At 36.0% G+C, this 19,468-nt stretch overlaps 1 protein-coding gene across 24 annotated transcripts in view; it reads left to right on the top strand.

The window, feature by feature from the left end:
* The window catches only part of NRXN1 (neurexin 1), a 1,138,108-nt gene that overhangs the window by 996,047 nt on the left and 122,593 nt on the right, over positions 1–19,468 (top strand). For 15 of the 24 annotated variants that reach the window (XM_047068169.1, XM_047068161.1, XM_047068168.1 and 12 more), the window contains 2 exons: positions 4,251–4,340; positions 5,742–6,061. In XM_047068169.1, coding sequence (XP_046924125.1) covers positions 4,251–4,340; positions 5,742–6,061 — 410 coding nt within the window. Of the gene's footprint in view, positions 1–4,250; positions 4,341–5,741; positions 6,062–7,348; positions 7,369–19,468 lie in introns of all 24 variants that reach the window. The other 9 variants (XM_047068175.1, XM_047068174.1, XM_047068172.1 and 6 more) reach the window with 2 other exon arrangements.

The following is a 19,468-nucleotide window of genomic DNA, read 5'->3' as shown; positions in this document are numbered from 1 at the left end:
ATGACTTTTCATATGAAGCTTGTTAATGAAAATCATGAGATGCAGGCAAAATGTAGGCTTATTCCTGGTGAACCTAAATAATCTGAACTATTTCATACCAGTGGAACTCATCTGTCAGAAAGACATCATCACAATACTCTATTCAGATTTGTCTTTGGTTGATAGTGTATTAATATATAGTTTTGTTACGAGAAGTCATTAATCTTTTATTCTAGTAGAAGAACAAAGAATCTGGAAACTAAAGTAAACATATATTGAACACGGGGTGCCTGGGTGGCTCAGTTTTTCAAGCATCCAACTTTGGTTCAGGTCATGATCTCACAGTTTGTGGGTTCGAGCCCCATGTTCTGAGCTGTCAGAACAGAGCCCGGAGGCTGTCTCAGATTCTGTGTCTCCCTCTCTGCTCCTCTCCCACTCATCCTCTGCCTCTCTCTCTCTCTCAAAATAAATAAACATTAAAAAAATTATCTTTAAACCGTGTATTGAACTGAAATGAGTAACATCTGATTTCCCATCCATTACTTCAACAAAGACTAAAGTCTGTCATTTGATTTCAAAGTCAAATTTCTCTTAAAAAAAAAAAAGTCTCTGAACTAGAAGGCATCTGATAGTCATGGTTGATGGGATTGTATGACCCTGTTCATGTGGCTACCTTTTTAAAAATTATCACATCTTTTTATACCTATTTCTGCTGCCTACTCATTTTTCTCTTTGTTGTTGTTGTTAGTTGACCTTTGTTATTCATTGGAAATAATGGTGTTTTTATTGTTTTAGCTGACTCTCATCAAGGATCTTTAAAAGCTATTGTTGACTTAAATCATGTTATATCCAATAATAATAATTGCTCTGAGTGCCAAAGGTATGAGAGCAAAATGCATTTACCTGTGTATATATGCATTAACGTGTTTTTATGTGCTCTTTTTCTAAGTTATCAAAAAAGAATATACAAAGCTATTAGTTCTCTCCACCTGTCTTACTTAGGGCTTTTCTACTTCCCTTACTATAATAACTACAATTACTTATTTTGTGGCATGAAGCAGTTATTATTAAGCAAATAATGAACTGATTGTATAGATGTTCAAGTCAGTGACCATCATTAAAAGAAATAAAATTATAAATGAAATATGTGATATCTCATTTAGAAAGTCAAAGGGAAGCTCAGCTATGTGCGATTTATTCTCTGGGCAGAGTATTTCCTTTCTTTTTCTTGTGAATGTTGTTGGGCTCTAGGATGAGATAATGGTTCCATGGAAGCTGTGAAAATTGAAAAAAAAAAGATTTCCTTCACCACCTCAATCTACAGATATTTCACAGGAAGTTATATGATAGGTATTGTGTTCCACCAAGAATACAACAATTAACACCACACACAATACCTGACCTGATGGAACTTCAGAGTTCAGAGGAAAATATTTATTGAATATGCAATTACAAGGTCAGTGCCTGTTTCCAAAGGGCATGTATCAGGTGCTAGGGAAACATGCAGTCAAATGTCCTAATCTAACTTGATGACAGCTAGGAAACACCTCCTGAGGAAATAATGCTTCTATCAAGAAGATTCCATTAATGAGTCATGTTTGGCTAAAGAAAAATGGAAATGGGGTGAGAGTGAGGAAGAGTATTTCAAATAAAGGAAGCTACAAGTGCAAAAGCCTAGAGGAAAAAGGAGAGCCTTAGAAGAATTGAAAGAAATCTCATGAGGATGGAAAGAAGATGGCAAGGCAGTAGCAGTCACGAGATGTGGAACAGGAGGTAGTAAAGGACTAGATCATGGAAGTACTCATAAATATCATCAGGGGTTTGCAATTTTATACTAAAGGCAATGGTAAGGGTTATAATAGACAAATGAAATGCTTAGATTTCAGCTGACATGTGGAGAATGGGTGCAATTGATTGCAGGGATGATGCAGAGGTGTCTGTTAATATCCTGTAGTAGTAATTGGGCAAAAGGTGATTTGGAGCCTAAATTTGGGTGGTGTCTGAGGGAATAATGAATCATTTCTTATGATGGGAACACTCTGGCATGAAGAACAGCATAAGGAACCACCTAATTACAAAGTCATCAGGAGAATTATAACAATGTGAATTGATATATGATATCAATGTGAATTGATATATATGATATAACAATGTGAATTGATACTTTTGAAAAAGTATTTCACGTTTGCCTATCAAATTATGCACATAAAAATGTGTTGATCACATAAATCACATATAAGCCAAAAACACATATTCATCATTCATCACACTGCCTTAAGGTAACCAATATCATATTTTAGTGTATTTTACCAAATATACATGTATGTAAGCACACAGACGAGAACACAAATTGTACACTCTTTTATTTTTTTTATTTTTATTTTTTTAAAAAAGTTTTTAATGTTTATTTTTGAGAGAGAGAGAGGGAGAGAGAAAGCACGAGCCGGGGAGGGGCAGAGAGAGAGGGAGACACAGTATCGGAAGCAGACTCCAGGCTCTGAGCTGTCAGCACAGAGCCTGATGCAGGGCTCAAACCCATGGACCAAGATCATAACCTGAGCCAAAGTCAGACGCTAAACCAACTGAGCCACCCAGGTGTCCTAATTGTACACTCTTTTAAAACAAAGATAGGCTTGGAATTTAAGCTATTTGTATCCTTGTTTTTGTTGTTGTTGTTACTTTCTTTTTTTTTTCTAGATTATCAATATACTAAAAATATCCCATAAAATAAAATGTATTTTATAACTTTTTAAATGATTACATAATGTAAAGAAATACATATCAATGTTTTTATTAAACTATATTTGGGACCACTTTGATGTTTACATTCTTTTTTAAAAGTTGAGTATATTTGACACACAATGTTAACATAATTTCAGGTGTAAATTTTAAATTAAGTACTAATATTACATTTTAAATTAAGTACTAATACATGAAATATTTTAGTCAAATAGACATTCAAGGGACAAATTGATAAGATCTAAATGATAGTTCTTTTCTAGTTCTCTAAAAGCGTGTGACCAATATAATGGCGGGTTTATTATGGTAAGTATAGTATATAGTAAAAATAGTATAAGACGCACTTACAAATATTCTGAGAAAAATTTGTATCTATTATTTTCTTGAGCAAAATGCTCCATTCCTTTCTTGTCAGCAGTACTACCTTTCAATGTCTGTTTCTCCTCTGAGTTTTCCTCTGAGCTTTTGCCAAGACATCTTAGCTCAAATTCCATGTTAGTTAATTTTCACAGAATAGAAAAACTTGCAGTATTCACAATTGAGCACTGAGATGGCAGCTTGGATTCTTCCTAGGTGCGTTATAGATCAAGAGTACATTCATCTATTTGCAAGCATTATTCAAGGTCAGTTTAAACTGTGCTTCTATCAGATAATGTTTTGTTCAAAGAAGCGAGGCTCCCATGTAGTTTGAATCTTTGAGTAGGAACCACTGTTTGTGGCTTGTATTTGTTCCTTACACTGTCATGCCTTTAGAATAGTTTAATAAAAGCAGATACTTGAGAATAAAAAAAAAACATTTTTTTTCAAATGTTATACACTTCAGCATGTTAAGCTTTAAGTGGAACTGAAGGACACTCAAATGAAGTCACTTTTGTCAAAGCCTTTTCCTATAATAACAAATTTGGATGATGCAAGATGTATTCCCTTGTGATGTCCAAGTGATTGATAAATCAATTTGTGTGGAATATACAAAAACTATTCAGACTTTGTGGTTTCCTTAAATGAGATGAATAAGAATTTCTATTTTCTGAATAGGACATAAAGTATTCTAGGCCTATTTTAGATTCATCAGTGTGCCAAAGATGGTATTAAGTTTGGTGTTCATAAATTTCTAATCTGGAATAAGAGGTTGAATGTATTTTGAAAACTTAAACCTGTTTCACCTGAACATGTTTAACTAGTTAATAAGAAACATCAAAAAGACAAAACCCTGAGATCAATGGTCATTTTTTTGTAAAGCTATTATATGCTGTTTAAATTGGTTGTTCGGGTCTGTCTATAACATAAGTTCAATAACCTAGCTCAAATGCAGATTTCTAATTTTCAATTAACATAGGAATAATTTTGTTTGCTAAAATAAAATAAATGAATGAATGACAAGTCTGAAACATGAAATGTTCTAGGTAGAACTTTTTAAAATTCCAAATTTCAAAAAATCATGTGGCAACTGTATAGCTCAAGCTTTAAGTATTAACTTTTAACCTTTGACCTTACAGATTTTAACCAATGAAATGTCTCTTTAAACTTTAAAGGAAACAATGATAACGAGCGCCTGGCGATTGCTAGACAGCGAATTCCATATCGACTTGGTCGAGTAGTTGATGAATGGCTACTCGACAAAGGTAAAAAACATTGATTAAAACTTCAAATAAAAAAATAATTTGAACATAACCAAGTAGTACTTCATTGTAACACTAATAAACATAAAAAATAAATTTTCCGTAAAACTAAATTAAAAACAAATTTAAAACAGTAAAATGTAGATAGTAATATTTGCATACCTTGTATAATAATTTCTATACATTTTTAGACGTACCAGCTGTTTAATAATCTTACCCTGTTAACTTAAGGTTAAAGGGACTGTTAAATATAATCCACTAACTCAATCTATGAAGGTACTCACAGCAAGAATTAACCCAAAATGATAAATCATTCATAGATTATATTACATGTTCCAGCCTCTAAATTATTAACTAAAATATATGTAGTTCTGATATCTTTATTATGGTCCTGAAAAAAAAAACAAAACAAAAAACAAAACCAAAACAAAAAAACTCTTGGTTTAAACTCTAGGCATCTTAAATAGTGGGCAATATGGATTGCCAGTCAAAATGAAGTCCCTTTAACGTTTGCAACCTTCTAAGAGCATTTGAGAACAAGCCCTAATTAAAACTGAACTTAAAGTTGTGTGCATGCTTTTTATGAGCAGAGAGCAATCTGCTAAAACCGGATACTCAATTTGATGATATTGGTACTGTTGCTGAGGATTGCTGTTTGATGGAAATGTGCCATGATTTCTCCATCGGTTTGTGTATCATTCCTGAAGCCGCTTTTTACATCTGAAGCTATTTTTTTTTCATTTTGTTTTGTTTTAATAGACTTGCTGAAAGCCAATCAGAAAAATATTTTTGGATTTTTTTTTTTTTGTCTCTGACATGCTTAGTGTAAACCATGCATTTCTTTTCAGTGTGATTGCCGGAAAAATAGAATAATTCAAATAACAATGGACTATATCTTCAAAAAATAAACATTTTCGAAGACTAGTGTATAGATACATGTGGCCATTACATGAACTATGAAATTTTTATCATAAATTTAAAATTAGATTTAGCTGCTTTAGATTAGTTTATGCCAGTGTTAATTTTAGAATGACAAATACTTGAAACATTAGCTATCTCACATTTTTTTTTAATTTGACAATTTAGACTTAAGAAACCAACAGTATAAGATCTTGATGTAAAAGGGAAAAGGGATCTACTAAAAACTGATTTATAATATGTATCTTTGATTGGTCTTTTAGCAAAAACACTACATTTATGATAAGTTGAGAATTTACAAGTATTTGCCAATGATTATGCATTTCATGGACACCTCATTTATAAGCAATGAATTATGAGTCAAATGCCTCTCTTATAGTTTATTGCTCTCATTATCCACCCCATGAAAGATCTGTTTTATCATCCTTTGTAGAATGTAGAGTTCGCAATCAACATTTTTGCATGTATGTAATATTATTTTTACAGGGCGTCAGCTCACAATCTTCAATAGCCAAGCAACCATAATAATTGGCGGGAAAGAGCAGGGCCAGCCCTTCCAGGGCCAGCTCTCTGGGCTTTACTACAATGGCTTGAAAGTTCTGAATATGGCAGCCGAAAATGATGCCAACATCGCCATAGTGGGAAATGTGAGACTTGTTGGTGAAGTGCCTTCCTCAATGACAACTGAGTCGACAGCCACTGCCATGCAGTCAGAGATGTCCACATCAATTATGGAGACCACCACAACCCTAGCTACTAGCACAGCCAGAAGAGGAAAGCCCCCTACAAAAGAACCCATTAGCCAGGTGAGTACGTGGATTTCATTCCTTTGTCTGGGAACTTTGGTTATGAAAGTAGGCTTTTCTGCATAGGTGTCTTTTCGAAAATGGGATTGTTTCTGACCTTGGGTGCTTTGGCTGTCTTTCAGTCTTGCTTAGCATAGTGTACTCAGTTTGAATGTGAAATGTGTATAGGCTTTTAATCTGAGATTTGTCGATTTTTGTAAACTGCTTCGTGTTGGTTTGTTAGCTACTAGCTGGTAGTCTTGATTAATAACTTTGGTCTAGCCCAAGCTGAGGGGATTGTCTGCTAATTGCACAGGGTTTTCACTTTTTAAGTTAAATAAACAAGTAAATTAGTGAAGTACTTGAAGGGCCTTGTTTGTTCAGGCTCAGGACATCATCAAAATAAAATAAAGCAAATTTGAAGAGAAATCATATACAAAACTTCTATTATATTTTAAAGTGTCAAAATTTTGAATTGATAGCCTTCTGGTTCTCATGATGAATAATAAGGCTACCCTTTCACTGTTGTTGACATGGTAAATTTTTATCCTTCCCTTCAAGTTTCTTCTGACTGGTCTAAAAAATGAAATTGACCTGAAGCAGATTCATAGGAGGAAAAAAAACCCTTTAATTATTTGTACACAGTCTCAATAATAAAATTGAGACCCAAATAAATGACTAAGGCAGGCAGCTTTTATACTTTTTTAGCCAAAGGAACATAAACCTGTAAGAAATTTACAGGGCAAAAAAGAAACCCTTAAGTTTGGGAGCTTCAATTAGTAAGGAATTCTAAAGGGATTTGGACTGGGGTAATAAATTAGTAAAAGTAACAAGGTTTGTTTATATAGCCTTCTTGGCTCTGTATTCCCAATGTCTGGCGATATGGATGTCTCTTTACTTCCTGGTACAGAGAGGACACCTTTCGTATGGAAGATTTATTTTCTGCTTTCTGAAGACAAAGGGGCATCCTAGTGTTCTTGCGCTGGGTGTTCCTTAGGTAACTCTAATTCAGAATAATCACTGTACCTGCCCTTGATCCCCACACTGTCTATGAGAAAAATGCACTGTTAGTTTATCTGAAGACAAAGACCCAAAATATGGTACTTAAAAACTGTCTTAGGCTAACATACTTTGTATTGTATGTGGTTAGCTGCCCTTACCTAGAATCCACTTCAATGAACCTATGTCTCATGTCTAAAGTTTTTGAAAAATAGAGTTTTAAATGCTAAACGTTTACAACTTAATGCAATCAAGGTATACTTAGTGATTGCCTACTGTGCATCAGCCACTGGCATTACATCAGTGAAGACTAAGGAAAAGAAATCTACGTGCCTCAGAGAGTGCTGTAAGAATATTACTAAAATGCTATTAAATGCTACTAGATCCCTATTGACATTTATAGTGTTTGTGTATATTCTGTTGTTATTTCTTTCAGAATTGTGTGTCTACTTGGCCTAAATTGTTTCCTTCTGTTTTGTTTTTAATAGCGAATGTGTGTCTCTTGTAGATGCCATATAAAGCTTTTCTAAATACATGATCCTAACTTTTATAGAAAACTTCATTCTAAAGAAACAAGAATGACAACAATTAGTTTTACATTTCTTTTATTTCACGTGTTTGAGATACACTTAAGTGTCAAATTTGGAAAGAGAGTAGAAGAAAGTGAATTCTGTTCATATCAGCACGCTGTCTCCTAATTAACATATGTTTACCGGGGAAAGAAGAAAATAGATTCTGATTTTTACTTTCAGTAGAAGGAGCAAGAAGAACAGGATAGAAAGAGAGAAAATATATGAGGAGAAGAGAGATAATAAAAGCTTTATAAATTCTGTAAATTCATAAAGGTAGTATTGCACATTATGTGTCAATATGCACTTTCTCTCTGTCTGTCTCGTCTATCTCTCCTTTTATTTTTTATTTGCATTTGACCACAAAGTACAATGAGCTGTCAGACAGGGTATTCATCAATATATATTTATTGATCATTCTCCATGTGCCATACACTGTCCTAGGCACTAGGGGGGACATGAACAACAATGAACAGAAACCCCTGTCCTTAGGGAATATCCATTTCAGTAAGAATGTGTGCTCACATTATAATCTTTCTGTTGATTTTCTCTATCTTGTTTAGGTTTGTAAGATTGTTAATAATAACACTTATTCCCTTGAAAAGGCTTACGACTTTAGAACTTTACACAGATTTATACATATCCAGCAGCTCCATTTGTTATGCTTTACTGATGCTTCATTAATGATTTGTTATTGTGATTGTTGGTTTATGATTTATTTAACAATAAGCAAATTATTGGGGCACCTAAGTGGCTCAGTTAAGCATCCACCTCTTGACTTCAGCTTGGGTCATGATCTCACAGATTTGACAGCCTGGAGCCTGCTTCAGATTCTCTCTGCATGTCTCCTCCTCTCTGCCCCTCCCCCGCTCATGTGTACACACACTCTCACTCTCAAAATAAATAAATAAACATTAAAAAAAAACCCAAGAAACAAGTTAGTAAGGTGAATTTGATATAGGAAAATGAAATACAATGCGACCTTTAGACTGTTTCTTTTATATAAAGTAATTCATAAGAGGACATTCTAGGATAACCAGAGTTGGAAAAAAGTATCAGAGATTTTTCTTTGTAGTCTTATTTCATCATTAAAGAAATTACTGATGCCTGAATTCCTAGGTAAACTCGATGTATCCCAAAATAAGAAAAGACTTACCAGCCTTTTCTAAAATGCATTTTATCAATTAGTGACTAGTTTTTATTAAGAAATTCTGTTTTTTAAGAAAACATGTAAAATAGCTATTGCATTTGCAAGCTAAATACCTAGAAATAGGGAAATAAAAAGTTATGCATTTTATAGTATTAATTAATGTAAAAGGAAAACACTTAACTACCCATTAATTTCAAATGAAATGTTTCTTTTATTATAAACTATTACATGTTTAAAGACAGCAGTGGTTTATAGAAGTAAATGATCTAATCAATTAGTGATTATTTGGTTCATTTGAGGAGGTATTGACTTAAATAAAAGATTACTAGGTTCATTAAAAAATAGATATTTTAAATCTTTAGATTTTTAGCAGACCAATAACTGCAATTAAATAATTTAGATTAATATGCTACAAATATTCAATTTTGCAGCAGTGTTTTTAGGTTGTACCAATAGGTTTTAAAATTAGCTTTTATAATGATACCTATGTGATTTCAGGTAATAAGGTGTGCATATGGGGAAAAAAACTACTAGGGAAGAAAGGAAATTATATACTGTTAAGTAATACAGTAATTTGTTGCAAATTTTCTTTACCTCATAATTGATTTTTCAATTGCCTTTCAATTAAGAAGAGATCACTGTTATATGTAGAATTTAAACTGTTCACTAGAATTGTCAAAGCCCTAGAAGTTTAAATAATAAGAGAGTGATTTATAATGCTAATTCCTGGACTATAACCTTTGACTCATTTTTGTAAATTGGATGAAGCATCTTCCTTTAGATCCTGTCCATAGTGGCCATATCTGCCTGCTTTTATCAACTGCCTTACTAAATTGTATACCAAGAAGGGTCATTTTATTTTTCAAAAGCCATACCAGACTGTTTTCTCAATCAAAGTATATTTTCTTCAGTGATAACACTGAGCCACTTAAGCTACAATGGCAATGTACCTTGGGGTGATTGCATGTTTTAGAACTATGGAAACAGATTTTTGGTCAAGAAAAATTAAATTGGATTCACTTCAAATAGATGAGATGAGGTTTATTCAGCCATCCTGCAGGGCAAGTAGTAGGGAAGAAATGTATTTTCATTTTTTACAGAGTCAGAGAATTTTTATAAAATAGTACTCATCAAAATGTCATCCAATAGGATCCTGTTTACTTTCCTACTTAGAAGTAAATATGCTTTAAAAAAAAGTTTTTCCTCTGAGTGATGATCAAATTTGAAACTGATGTTTACTTTAGAAAGACATGATTCATATCATGAAATAATGAGGACATTTACCAACCCTTTTTGATTAAGTGGCATTTTAAAAAAATGTGAATATAATAATAGTACTTTTTTATGTGCACTACATAAAGTTCACAAAATTAATATCTAAATGTTTCTGTAAGTCCTGCTTATCTTAAAAAAAAAGGTGGGTGATGGGCACTGAGGAGGGCACCTGCTGGGAGGAGCACTGGGTGTTGTATGGAAACCAATTTGACAATAAATTTCATATTAAAAAAAATAATAATAAAGACGCTTTCTATAAGGCTACTCTCAGAAAGCAAATATTTGCAAATAATTGCTAGTAAAATTTCTCAGGATGCTGGGAGCTTCTTGGGATTAGGACAAGGATTGTCATGCAAGATTTTTGGCTTCTAAGTGTTTCCTTTTCTGAATAATGTGGCAATGTCTTAAGACGTATATGTAGCTTTATGTAAACGAGTAAAAGTAAGCCAGCATGCAAAGGGCAATATTCGTTCCCTTTGAATGCAGTCCATAAAGAAAAGAACGTGACACTGCTATTCATTTTGAGATCAAAATTGTGACATTTATTTTGTTCTAATCTTTGTATCACATTTTGCAGTCTATTCGTTCTTTTCTTCAAGACTATTTTACAAGCTGTATACACACTGTAGTGAATATGGATCCATAGAAATGCCTTTTACTTAGAGGGGATATAGGAGAACGGAAAGAACACGGCAAATCATTAGACCTGGATTCCACTTTCAACACAACCACCTACCTTGCTGTGTAGCTTGGGCAGGTTGGTTACCATGGCTACACTCTGGCTTTACTACCTCTCTAAGTAGGTTAACTAAGAATCTCTTGAATTGTATTCAGCTCTAAAATTTCAGTGATACTAGTGATGATACTCTTAATTGCTCTTCTTTAAAAAAAATTTAATGTTTATTTATTTTTGAGACAGAGAGAGACAGAGCATGAACAGGGGAGGGGCAGAGAGAGAGGGAGACACAGAATCCAAAGCAGGCTCCAGCCTCTGAGCTGTCAGCACAGAGCCTGACGCAGGGCTCGAACCCATGGACTGGGAGATCATGACTTGAGCTGAAGTTGGACGGTCAACCGACTGAGCCACCCAGGCACCCCTTAATTACGTCTTCTGATGATTAACAAAGCATAGATTTCACCATTAACTTTTACACAGGGTGGCTGTGCATCTGGGGAGGACTGTATAGTTCCTGTGTACATCTGGTATACCACTGTAATTATTAACAGTATCCCTTTTTGAGTTTCACAAGCATTCCATTTTGGTCTGTATATTGCATTCTCCTCTTACAGGATATATAAAATCTATCTTTGCAAAAAAATCATACTTCATAAGAATAATAAATAGCAAAGTCTCATCTTTTACATTCAGAGGAGCAACTGACTCTGGTATCCGTACCTGGTTTTAAGAGTCCATAGCCTTTTTCATCTTCTTTTTATCTTATTTCAAAAAACCTTGAGAAAGGAAAGAAAACGAGGCTTTGAGAGATTCTGATTTTTGACTGGAGGGACTATAGCTTGCAACTCCTAGTAAGAAATTATAGAGTAGGGCAGGATCAGTAAATATGAGTGAAATATATTGGAGCAATTCTGTGGTTCCAGTTAGGCTTTTTTTCAGAGTGGACATAACAAACCCACTCAAGAAAAAGAACTGTTTAGGATTTAAAAGCATTGATAGGTTGTCAGAAACATATATATTTCACATATGCAGTGTCCTACTGATTTGACAGGGTTTGATTCCGATGGAATGTTCTGAAAAGAAACCCAATTAGTGTTCAAGCAAGAAAAGAGTATTTGAATATATTGGACACTGCTGTTGCTTCCTGGCAGCTTTGGAGATGCTCATAAAAAATTAATACTATTTGTTTGAAAAATGTAAGCAGAGTACACACACATTTCCATGAAAAATATTTAAACCTAACAAAATACATTTTGTAACTTCAAAGAACAAAATTTTATTTTTTATTAAAAATATTAATTAACCTCAGCTGTGGCTTCATTATAAAAAATAATTGCATTACTTATAATTATGTGTGTTCCTGATAACCACTCTGCATTTTAAAATACTGGTGACATGAATAATTAATTTTACTTTTGCTAGTCCAGTCGTTCTGCTGAATTCACTTAAATTAATGTACATTTTTACAGCAAATTTTAGTGCATAGTGGAAAGAAAAACACTCGCATGTAGATGTAAAATTATATACAAAGGAGTATTCTCCTGAAACTAATGGTGCCGAGTAAGAGAAGTATAAGTCATTGTAATTTTAAATGTAGGGAGGCAACTGCTACTTAGGTACTTTTCTCCATCATTGTTGGTAAGCAAAAGTGCCAGGGTATATACATTTTAAAGAGTACGTTTTAAGAAAATTCTTTTGCTTAGTGCATTTTCTTTAGGATATGGAGATTTTACTGGTTAAAAAGATGTCCTATTGGTGGATGCAACCTTGGTTTTGAGATATCTTCAGAAATAGCTAGATGTAGATAAATAAATCCATCTACCCATCCATCCATCCATCCATCCACCCACCCACCCACCCATCTGTCCATCCATCCCTCCATCTGTCCATCCATCCATCCATTCACTTGCTGAGCACTTACTGTATATATACCAGGCAATGTTCTAGTCACTGGAAATATAGCACTGAACAAAATTAAACTTTTCTGCACAAAGCTTACATTTTATTTATTTTTTAAATTTTTAATATTTTTACTTATTTTTGAGAGAGACAGAGACAGAGACAGAGAGACAGAGTGAGTGGTGGAAGGGCAGAGAGAGAGACGGAGACAGAATCTGAAGTAGACTCCAGGCTCTGAGCTGTCAGCACAGAGCCCAACGTGGGGCTTGAACTCACAAGCTGTGAGATCATGACCTGAGCCAAAGTCGGATGCTTAACTGACTGAGCCACCCAGGTGCCCCATAAAGCTTACATTTTACTTAAAGATGGGCATAAACATTAGAACAAATATCACACATGGGATGTTAAATGCTGTGGGAAAAAAGCAGCGGAGAGGGGATGCTTGTATTAGGGAGGGGCATGCACATTAAATGGCAGTCCTTATTGAATAGACCTGTATAGATTATTACTGATATAGGCATTGATTGTAAGAGAACATTGGCATGTTAAAATTCAGACTTATTTTTAAATCCAGCAGTCTCATACCCTAGGTGGATAGTGCTAGTGGCAACTAGCTGGTGTTTTAGGAAACCAGAACAAAAGTGACACGGAGATTAAACTTTTCTTTCTTTTTTTGTTTTAAAGAGGGACATCCATGGGCTAGGACCAAGACCTGGTGCAGGTGGGAGGAAGAGAGGAAGAGAGGGACAGAAGGAGAGTGAGAGGGAGAGCGAGCAAGAGAGGGGAGAGAGTGCGGTGGGGGACTCCCTGGAAGCCAAACAAAGTGTATTTAGAAAGCTCCAGGTATGCATTGTGGCTTCAGGTATGTGGAGGCAGTAAGTGCAGATCCCCATGGAGGATCACAGAAAGGATGGGCAGAGATGGGCTGAGCATCCAGGCAGTTCAGAGGATGGTAGAGTCAGCCCCAGGCACTGCTGCCAAGACCGTTCTTCCCAGAAGGAACCCCATCTCTCAGGGTCTTGGGAGTTCCATAGGCTGTCAGAGGAGTCCTGGGGTGAGAAATACTTGGGTGCACCAGGCCCCAGACTCATCAGTAAGGAGGTCTGGCTCATGCTACCTATAAAGTAAACCCCAATCCTTTTTATCACCACCCCCTATCTCACGCAGAGTCACAGTGAAGCATCACTGTACCCCCAGGGGCCTGGTCAGGCCCAAGGGAGCAGGCTCTGGCCCAAAGGTTGTACAAGAATGGGACCATCCAAGGTCAGAACGGGAGGAAATTGTTCATACTTGCTGTGTGTGGTCCTATGGATGCGAGACTAGTAAGAGCCTTGTTAATTAAATCAGAGTGTAAGCAAATTCTGGGGTATATAGGTGTATGAAAAGGAGATGTCTTAGTATTATTATTGGTATTCTACACATGAGAAAGTTGAGAAACTACATAACTTACCCAAGACTACGCAGCCAGTTTCCTTTCAGAGTATTTTAAGGTGATCTTGTCCTTTGCTTTTAAATATGGCCTGTGTTCAAAATCTTATTACTTCTTGTCTTCTTATACTCTTTTATTTAAAAGCTTATTTATTTACTTTGAAAGAGAGCAGAGAGGGGCAGAGAGAGAGAGAATCCCAAGCAGGCTCCATACTGTCAGCGCAGAGCCCAACGTGGCGCTCAATCTCACAGAAAGTGAGATTATGACCTGAGCCAAAATCAAGAGTCGAATACTTAAGTGAGCCACCCAAGCGCCCCTCTTTCTCAGATTCTTAACAAGTTCAGTGTCATCTCCACACAAGAGTTAGTTTGCTGTTTTGAAAATTGAAATGCAGTCATGACATTCCCTTCTTTAATACAACCAGATATTTAGGATAAAAGGCAGCTTCCTTGGGATGATGATCAGAATGCAACCTTCACAGCCAACCTCCTGTTTGCCTCTTTAGAGGGTTTATCTTTATTCTGACCTTCTGATTAAGTACTCACAGTGACCTCTAGAGGTCTTGCCATTTCACACCTCTGTGTCCTCATGTTGGAAGGTGGGAGAGAGACAGTTAAAGTATCTCCCAAACTGAGAAGGCATTTTGACATTTTATGACTGAAAAACAAAGCAGGCCGCTCCATACAGTTTACACAGAGTTCTTTTCAGGGTGATTTACTGATAGGAGGGATCTGTTGGAGGATGATCCTGCTGTGCAGCTATTCTCCACAAAGTCTGAGAGGATATGCAGAAGGGCCTTGGAGTGAGATCAAAGGGTTTGCATGTGCCTCAAGGGACTTGCATGCACCCAGTTGACACCTAACATCTAATTAGATCTGTGGCACCACCTGTGCATGAGGGAGGGGAGAGATCATGTTATTTTTAACAAATTTATGGAGGGCCAGAGCAAGCCTTCCCCTATTCTGGCCTTGGCAGGCATTTGTAAGGTGTGCAAGTTAATTTCCAAGAGATCCCGGATCATATGGCCCCAGAGGAGTGAGTGAACTGACTTGAACAAGACGGAGGGCTAAAGACAGACTCAGTATTGTCAGCTCCCCTACACCTTGGCATGGAAAGCCCTTTCCTTTCTTCACCTTCTTACTTCTCTCCTTCATACTCTGCCCAGTCTCTCCCAGTCTGATCCCGCATACTGGAAAGTGACACAGTCTGAAGAGGCAACACCAGCATTGGCTGTAGGGGGCAGTATTGCATAGTGCTCAAGAGCATAACTTTGGAAGCCAGAATGCCTACCTAAATCGTAGCCTTACTTTGGCCACAGGCTGGCTGTGGGACCCTGGGCAAGTTATTTAGCCTCCATAATACCTGTTTCTCATCTACAAAATGGGTATTATGGCTTCACAAACTTATTGTGAGGATCAAATGAGTCAATGTACTGTATGAACTATGATTGCTACTTCACAATTTTTTATTATCAAAACAATGAAAATTTCTATGGTTCATCCTAAAATATAAAGAAATATATAGTCTCACACGTGTGACCATTACACACTTGGAAGTTTTGTGTGGAAAGCATTCTTCAGGTACAAAGTATAAGTTAAAGCATCTTTCCTACCTATAAAGGTATTTTCTCTGCCTTTGAAGAAATAGCTCTGATAAGAAAAAAATGACAGAAAAAAAGAAATAACTCTGAATTGATGTTTGTAAATAAAAGCATCAACTGTGTGGTGTGTACAGAGTGGAAGTCTCTTGAGTGAGGTGTTCTCCATAGGGAGGCAGCACCATCCGCTAGAGCATGTGGGGGGAGGGCAGGGGAGAGTTGTCACTGGCAGCTAGTGACAGAGGTCCATGAAAGCTGTACAGTCCGCAGTGAGAGACTGTCCTCTAATCTCCATATGCTGTACTGCTTTACTCAACATCCCAGCACCACCAACAAAACTAACGGTGACCTCAAACTCCTGTTGGCTGAACAGTCCAGAAATTTCTTGTACCTATTTCCTAGTTGTTCCCAAACAGAAGCTAATTCATAGTATGATACTGAATCTTGCAAATGTGATTTCTGTAGCTGTCCTTGATGACATGTTTTGATTAAGGAGCTTAAAAATTCATGATACACTCCTTTTTCAACTGGGATATGAAATACATCAAGCACTTCCAGCTGTGAATTAGACTAAAGTAGGTTTGGGATTGTTGATATAATCTCTTTTGATATAATCTTTATTAGCACTGGAGAAATAGAATGACAAGACTTTGTATCTAAGGCTTCAGATGTGGCAATGATTTTAGTGGGTATTTTCTCAGAAAGGGCTGGTGATACTGTCACCTCCTTTAATATTTTTAGTCTCAGTTATAGGACAAAAGAATATATTTTTATTAAATAATTCCTTAATGTCAAAATAGCAAGAATATAGCCTTATTTTCTTGTCTTAGTTTTAATCAGTATTGCAAAGAATTTGTGCCATTTTATTATGTGGACTGATTTTCATATACATGGGTATGTTGTATTATACCTGTCGATTTATTCCTCTTTTATATGTAGTGATAATTTTCATTGAGCGGAAGGAGAGAGAAAATCCTCTAAGCATTAAAAAAAAACAAAGGATAATTGTGTGTGTATGTATGTGTATGTGTGTTAATGGTGCTTCCTTTTTTTCTTTCATGGTATATGTAAAACAGTAAGCTTTGTTCAATAAACTAAGGTCAAGATTAAATTTAAATCTCTACGATGACTTCTAGAACCAATATTAGATTTTCCTATCTGTTGGCATCACTGGAAGTTTACCCAACAGTAAAAAAATATATTAACATCATTAGGCTGGAACCTCAAGAGAAGGGTTAGCTAATGTATCTGTCTTAATTCAGTACTTACTAAACAGATTTCACTGTATTCTCATCACCACTATTCTCTTTATAGAAGATCTCTAGTAGATAACACCAATATTGACCACAGTAAGCATTCTAAATGATAATTAAACAAAATAAATCATGGTGGTGTATGCTTCTATATGTATATATATTTCTTGACCATAGTGTGTGTGTGTGTGTGTGTGTGTGTATATATATATATATATATATATATATATATATATATATTCCCTATAAGTCCACAGTGATTTCACTTAAAATTACAAATTAGCAAATATCTTTTGTGTACCTAACATATAAAATGCACTTTATATTTTTTTTTAGCTTACTTATTTTTCGAGAGAGAGAGCAAGCAGAGGAGGGGCAGAGATGGAGACAGAAAATCACAAGCAGGCTCTGCACTGTCAGCACAGAGCCTGAAGTGGGGCTCGAACTCACTAACTGTGAGCTCATGAGCTGAGCTGAAATCAAGAGTTGGACACTTAACTGACGGAGCCATGTAGGCACCCCTAAAATGCACTTTTTAAAGTATTATATTATGAAGGGTGGGGGTAATTATATCATGAAGGTACCTAGTGATTTAGGTTTTACAACTAGAAGCATTTCTCACATATTTAGATTATCAGTGAATCCACGCATAAATTATCAAGTACCCTAAATCATCACTATCAAAACTTTTGTACATCACAGATGCATAGTCTATTATTGACAGCATCACCAACACAACTGAAACTCAGAAACAAATTTAGAGGAGGGAAGATATTTTAGTTCCTTTTTAATAATGAGCATATTGAAGCAACACGCTTGTATTGTTTCACGTGTCCTGAGTGTTGGCAGTGTGCTAGACACTACCCTGATTCTGGAATTACTCACATTCCTCTTTTTTTTTTTAACATTTATTTATTTTTGAGACAGAGAGAGAGCATGAACAGGGGAGGGTCAGAGAAAGAGGGAGACACAGAATTGGAAACAGGCTCCAGGTTCTGAGCCGTCAGCACAGAGCCCGACACAGGGCTTCAACCCACGGACCGCGAGATCATGACCCGAGCTGAAGTCAGACGCTTAACCCACTGAGCCACCTAGGTGCCCCTCTCACATTCCTCTTCTAAAATAGATGTTATCCTCCAGTCTGTAGATTTGATAGGGTAGATGGTAGCCCCAGCCCATTTTGTCCTCTTTTAGGATTTTCCCAGTCAAGCACGATCTGGAGACTCCCCTAAGAGACATAAAGGAAGCTGAATCATCTTCACCTTTACATGGCATAAATACTGGGTTGAGGAAGCCCCAATACTATCTGTGACATGTCCAAGTATCAGTGTTAGAATAAAATATGAACCAATAATAACAGAAACTTGAAAATCATGTTTATCTTGACAGATTCTTTGTGAGTATCATTTTCACACTTGCATAAGCCAGGTCTTGGTGTAGCATCTGGCACATATTTCCTTGCTTAATACCCTTGTCACCACTCTGCCACCACCACTCTTTTTCCTTCTTCCCTACCTCTTCTTTTTTCCTTTCTTCCTTCCAAACACTACACCCTATTTTAGGCATTGCAAATTCACATGTGATGACCTGAATTTCAACTAAGAGAAATGAGCCTGAATTTGGCCAATGCTGTCTAGGTAACAAATATATTCTACTACCAAATCTCCAAGCCTGGCAGGCTAACCACATGAGAAGTCTCTATCTGCTCTATCATGTTATCCTAGCTATTATGAGATATGCACTAAATATAGCTCAGCTTTTAGAATTCATCAATAAAACTTTGGCCTTGGAACACTTGAGGGAAATTTATTTTCATGTTTTCTATACCTCCAAGTTTATTTCTAAAGCACCTATCCCTGAATATTTATCAAAAGCTTTGTGTGCACAGCTACAGAATAGTGTAGATACTTGTGCTCACGGATCCAAAAGAAATATCAATTTCTTCTAGAAGAAAATTGAAAATGTCTATGTTCCATTAAAGGAAATTTCTCTGGTTCTAATGCCCATATTTCGGAAATGAAAATGACTCATCAAGATTCTTTCAAATTTTGTGGTGACATTCCTAAACCCAACTTTTCCATGAACAGCATTAACTGGCCATTAGTGATAATTCTAGACAGAGTCAACATGGCAATCCATCATAACACAATGGAAAACAAGCCATCACAGAGCAGCCACATGACCCTCTTGTTCTGTTATGAACTGGTGGCTTGCTACTGTCCGAACTAAGAATTTTCATTGTCATTACAGATATTGGTTCAATTACATTTATGACTGAAGTTGTCCCAGTTTAATTGCCTCGTCTTATATACTCTTGTTGGTGTGGCTTTCCACTGTATATTATTTGAGAACTTTATTCAGAAGAGGAGAAAAAGAACAACAACATGTATAAAGCACCTAGTCTGAAATTTGCCATTGGTATGCTAACAATAATAAGCCAACACAAAATTCAACTTCTCTAAAGACAACGTGCAACTTCCTGCTTTCAGCCTTTGCATACGTTGCCCCTTCCCCCAACAGCACTATTCCTATTAACTCCTTTCCTGCACTACAACTATACCTGTGCTCTTATTAGAATGGA

The sequence above is a fragment of the Lynx rufus genome, unplaced genomic scaffold (assembly GCF_022079265.1).
Source record: "Lynx rufus isolate CCGP_SWC_20201006 ecotype Redwood Valley unplaced genomic scaffold, mLynRuf1.p SCAF_8, whole genome shotgun sequence".
NCBI classification, from domain to species: Eukaryota; Metazoa; Chordata; class Mammalia; order Carnivora; family Felidae; genus Lynx; species Lynx rufus.
This window is presented reverse-complemented; position numbering and strand designations above follow the sequence as displayed.